General features: G+C 43.3%; 1 protein-coding gene across 1 annotated transcript; it reads left to right on the top strand.

Annotated features, from left to right (window-relative positions):
* The first annotated feature begins 213 nt into the window (after nucleotides 1-213).
* tas1r1 (taste receptor, type 1, member 1) lies at nucleotides 214-4,991 on the top strand. The gene is made up of 6 exons (XM_042492615.2): nucleotides 214-410; nucleotides 564-882; nucleotides 1,658-2,428; nucleotides 2,517-2,735; nucleotides 3,069-3,189; nucleotides 4,066-4,991. The coding sequence occupies exons 1-6, from the start codon at nucleotides 226-228 to the stop codon at nucleotides 4,989-4,991; spliced, it is 2,541 nt and encodes an 846-aa protein (XP_042348549.1). The 5' UTR covers nucleotides 214-225.
* The last annotated feature ends 542 nt before the right edge of the window (nucleotides 4,992-5,533 follow it).

Genomic DNA, 5,533 nt, shown 5'->3' with positions numbered 1-5,533 from the left:
GGCTTATTACGCTTATGCAATTCATTGGATTGCATGGAGTCTCTACAGTCACACAAACAAATCTGACATGCAAACACAAGTCACCCAACCAACAATTCCCGGAAGGATGCAAATCTGATCCTCTCATCCCTTCCTCTATCAGTCCACACGTTCATAACCAGGCCTCGAGCCGTTCTGCAGACCACACTGAGCTTCCACAGCTGCAGAGTGCATGTGAAGTGAAGGATGGATCTGTCTGTGTTTCTCTCCTTAGGCTGCCTGATGCTGCAGTTCGCTGATGGGGCACTAGATTACATCTCTCAGGGGCAGGGGATGCGGCTACAGGGTGACTTCAACATCGCTGGACTCTTTCCTCTCCATTACACAGACAGACCAAGTGGAGGTTTGCCTGCTTTGGGTCCATGCAATGTGTGAGTTTCACTGATTAACCAGACAGTATATTCCATCGCCGCTGATCAAATGTATAGTGGTCTGGCTATAATATCAACCAAAATATTGTCATTTTTCTTTAAATTTAAAATTGAGTTTTACTTGATATTTCTTAATTCATTTCCCTTTTCTAGAGGTTCACATAACAAACACGGATATCACCTTTTACAAGCCATGAGATTTGCTGTGGAAGAAATCAACAACAGCAGCAGACCACAGCCTCTTTTACCAGGGGTGAAGCTGGGCTACCAGCTGTACGACATCTGCTCAGTACCAGCCAGCGTCCTGGCCACACTGGACCTGCTGAAGCAGCAGCATTGGAGCCCTTCTACATCTGACACAGAGGGAGACACAAACTGCAACAGTCAAAAGGCAGTGGCTGTGATTGGACCAGACAGCAGCAGCAAATCTTTTACCCCGGCTGCTTTACTAGGGGCCTATCTTGTACCACAAGTAAGTCCTCAACCGAAATCCTTGAATTATTACATCTTCAAGAGAGGTGTGGACTTGAGTCACATGACTTGGACTCGAGTCAGACTTGAGTCACAAATTTGTTGGGTTTAGACTTGACAAAATCAAGAAAAACTTTACAGCTTGGCTTGGACTTAACAACGGTGGTTTATGACTTGACATGGACTTGAGGTTTTTTATTTGAAAATATTTGATACCTTCAAGTATTTTTTTATTTGAAAATACTTGATACCTTCATTCAAAGTGCAAAAAATAAAAGGGACTTTAATTGATTAAAAGTTATCTTAAAAGTGTGCCATGAATCAATTCTTTTCCTGAATCAACGAACATTAACGTTATTTATTCTCAGCAAGTCGACATTCAATTCCCACTTTACTCAAACCTATTCATTGCTGGAGAGAACCATGAAGAACCAACGTTGGTTACTGAGCAGCATTTGCAAAAAATTGTACCAAAAGAAATGTTGTTGTAATTGTGCTATGTAAAACTTGTGGATCGAAAATTCCAAATGGAGTCACAAAAACGTCAATTTTTTTTTTAAGTCAAGTTTAATTCTAACTCTGTTGTTAAAAATCTGGTGAATTCTAACTTCTTTAGGACTCAAAACTCAAAAGTTTTTGACTTGGGACTCAACTTCATATTGGTCAGTCTAGACTTGAGACTTACTTGTGACTTGCAAGGCAATGACTTGGTCCCACCTCTAAATGACATCCATACAATGCAAAGTTATTCCTCACATGCTCTTGCTTCATTTTAGATATCTTATGAAGCATCAAATGAAATGCTGAGCAACAAGTTCCTGTATCCAGCCTTTCTCCGCACAATTCCCAGTGACAAGAACCAGGTGGAAGCTATGATCCAGCTTCTGGTTCGGTTCAACTGGACCTGGATCGCTCTCTTAGGCAGTGACAATGCCTACGGCCTGGAGGGCATGAAGAGCCTGTCCCAGCAAGCCCCACAGCATGGCATCTGCATCGCCTACCAAGGCGTCATTCCCTCTCACAGCAGTGACACAATCCAGACCATGAGGAACATGGTGGGAAGCATATTGAGGACCAAAGTCAACACCATTGTGGTCTTCTCCAGCAAGTCAAAACTCAGTGGCTTCTTCCCGTATGTCGTTGAGCGGAACGTGACAGGTAAGGTGTGGATTGGGACAGAGGACTGGTCAGTGGCTTCTCTCATATCAAGCATACCAAGGATTCACACCATCGGCACTGTGATCGGCATATCCATCAAGAACGCAGTCCTATCTGGTTTTGAGGAGTTTGAGAGAAAAGTAGTTGAGGCTTCAATGCAACACAATGACACGCAGGACATTATTAATGCTACCATGAGCTCAGGTAATGACTGTCTACAGAGCACAGACCTGTACAGCCTCGCCAAGAATGAGTTTTCTCTGGAGAAATATGACATCACCTCCTCCTTCAATGTGTATAAGGCTGTGTATGCCGTGGCTCATGCTCTGCACAAAGCACTTGGTTGTGATTCTGGACAGTGCCGAAAAGGGAGGGTGTATCCATGGGAGGTGAGCAGATATAAATGTGTGTTTTTGCAAAGAAGAAAACCATTTTGTTCATTAGGCACTGATGTTACATCCTTCCTCTCCTCTTCAGCTGCTCTCGTTGCTTAAGAAGGTACGATTCTCTCTGGCCAACACCTCTGTGTACTTCGATGTGAATGGTGACCCTCCCACAGGATATGACATCGTTTCCTGGGTTTGGAGGGGGACTGAGTGGTCACTCAGAACGGTGGGCTCCTTCAGCCCAGATCCCATCACGCTCACAGTTGATGCTGATCATATTGAGTGGCACAACACAGGAGATTCAATAAAGGTATGGCCTATTGGAGTATCTTTGGGTCAAGTTTTTTTGTCTGCAGCTTCAAGGGACAGTTCAGTCCCAAATACCAAATACACACTTTTCTTCTTAGCTGGTGTGCTATTCATCAGTCTAGATTATTTTGATGTGAGCTGTCAAGCATTGGAGATATCGGCCGCAGAAATGTCTGCCTTCTCTCCAATACACTAGAACTAGATGACACTTAACTTGTGGTGCTCAAAGCATTTAATTTTTTTTTTAAACATTTGCAAAACTCAACACCAATGTCTCTTTCCAGAAATCATGACCTGTTTACTCAAGATAATCCACTCTGTCTATTGTGTCTAGGTGCCGCAGTCCATCTGCTCTCCACCTTGTCCGAAAGGCCACAGGAAGCTGCTGACAGGGCAACACGCTTGCTGCTTTGACTGCATAGCCTGCCCCGCTGCAACATTTCTCAATATAAGTGGTAACATAAAGATTCACAGAAACATTGAAGCACCAGAAAAACATTCAAAGAAAAAAAAAAAGATTGAGAAATGTTACCTAGATGAGATATTTGCCCCACAGGTCTGACTGAAAAAATGCCAAATTAATTTGTACAGATTAAAATTTTTATAACCTCACCAGTCAGCTCGTGACCAAGATGAGAGACTGGACAAGCCATGTCTCAGTAGAGCAGTTGTACACACAGATCCGTTCAACTTCTTTCTGTGGACATGTTGCTACAGTATTTATATGCACAAAATACAGTGTAATGTGTTGTAATTAACTGGTATTGCTTTTGGGCGTAGCTCATTGTAAGTTTATGGAAACACATGATTAGGTAATAATGCACAAACTAAAACATAGTTATGAATAATATATTGAATTTCTGCCAATAGACCCCCCCAAATCTTACACAGGACCTTTAATTGTTGTGAATGTCAGCTTCGTGAATGAATGTGATGGAGGTTGTTGTGAAAGTGTGAAAGAAAATAAAACAGAATAGAGAGATATCCAAAAGAGATTGAGAATAGGACAGAGAGCATAAAAGATTGTAGCAGACAGATGTCCAACTCGACCTCCAATCAGGGCAAATATCACAAATTGACCATCACTTCAACACATCAGTATTTCTCAGCTGTTGTGTGTGAGATTCACCAGCAGGTGGCGCTGAGCACTCATTCTATGTCCTTACAAACCACCTTTCAGAAAAGGGGCACTGTGCAAAACACAGTATGTCACACATGCTTAAAAAATGCTTTCTGCTCTTGAGTCTGGACCATAACTTTTTTTTGATGCCTCACCAATGTTAAATTAAACCCAGCCCAGCTTTTACAGCTATTCTGTCTCTTTTTCTCAGAGTCCACTACATGCGAGCAGTGTCTGCCAGAGGAATGGGCCCCTCCAAGCAGCGAGGAGTGTCAAAACAGGACCGTCCTGCTGCTCGCCTGGGACGCCCCCCTCTCCATCGCCCTGCTCTTCTTTCTTGCCACCTGTCTTCTCATGACCTCCAGCTCTGCAGTAATCCTCCTGCTCAACCTGAACACGCCCGTGGCCAAGTCTGCCGGAGGCCGCACCTGCCTCCTGATGTTGGCAGCCCTGACTGCTGCTGCCATGAGCTCTTTGTGCCATTTTGGCCAGCCGTCTCCTCTGGCCTGCATCCTCAAGCAGCCTCTTTTCATCTTCAGCTTCACTGTGTGCCTGGCCTGCATCACTGTGCGCTCCCTCCAGGTCGTCTGCATTTTTAAATTTGCATCCAAGCTGCCGCCAGCATATGACAAGTGGGCCAAAAAAAAAGGACCAGAGATTACCATTTTCCTGGTGTCCGTCACTGTCTTGATCATTTCTGTGATCCGTGTGGTCGTCAACACTCCCCAGCCGTCCCAGGATCTTCACTTCTACCCGGACAGCATTGTGCTGGAGTGTAGCAACATGCTTTCACCTGGTGCAGGTATTGAGCTAGCTTTTGTGTCACTGCTCAGCGTCCTCTGCTTCTCTTTCAGCTACATGGGAAAAGACCTGCCAGCAAACTACAATGAGGCCAAGTGTGTGACCTTCAGCCTCATGGTGTACATGATCTCCTGGATGACCTTCTTCACCGTCTACCTCATCAGCAGAGGCCCGATCACCATGGCTGCACACGTGTTCGCCACCCTCTTCAGCGTCCTGGCCTTCTTCGGGGGCTACTTCCTGCCCAAAGTATATATTATTGTCCTGAAACCGCAAATGAACACCACTGCCCATTTTCAGAACTGTATTCAAATGTATACCATGAGCCAACAATGAAGCTTGAAGTTATTTCAGTTAATGAAAAATATTTTAATTGTATAGTGGTAAAATAATGGGAACATGAACGTCTCGTAAATGTATTTAACAACTGAGCTTAAAATGTTAGTACAACATAATTTATTTAGATTTTTCTCAGAAGAGGGAAAGAAAGTGACTAAATATACTTTGTCTTTTCTTGGGTCATTTTTCAACTATGGTCCATTTTGGTCTGGAAACTTTTAGACAATGAAACACATATTTAGAGAACTGTAATAATACAATATTTTCAGTAAAATAATGGAGGCAGTGATGCAGGGATGATGTTTATTTGTAGGCCAATATGGAAGTTAACACCACACTGGTTTCCTCAACAAAAACCCTATGGGATTTTTCCACTGGATCTTAGATTATTGCAGAAAAAAAGCTCTGTGGTGAAGATGAACACTACTTTTATGATTTTTGATGCATAAATGCAATCACCAGAAGAAAACAGCTAACATTTGGCTATAAACAAATTACACTATGCATGACTTCAATCTCACCACTACAACAAGGCTGTA

Source organism: Plectropomus leopardus, chromosome 9, assembly GCF_026936395.1.
Source record: "Plectropomus leopardus strain MGB_pleo_1.0 chromosome 9, ASM2693639v1, whole genome shotgun sequence".
NCBI lineage: Eukaryota > Metazoa > Chordata > Actinopteri > Perciformes > Serranidae > Plectropomus > Plectropomus leopardus.
This window is presented reverse-complemented; position numbering and strand designations above follow the sequence as displayed.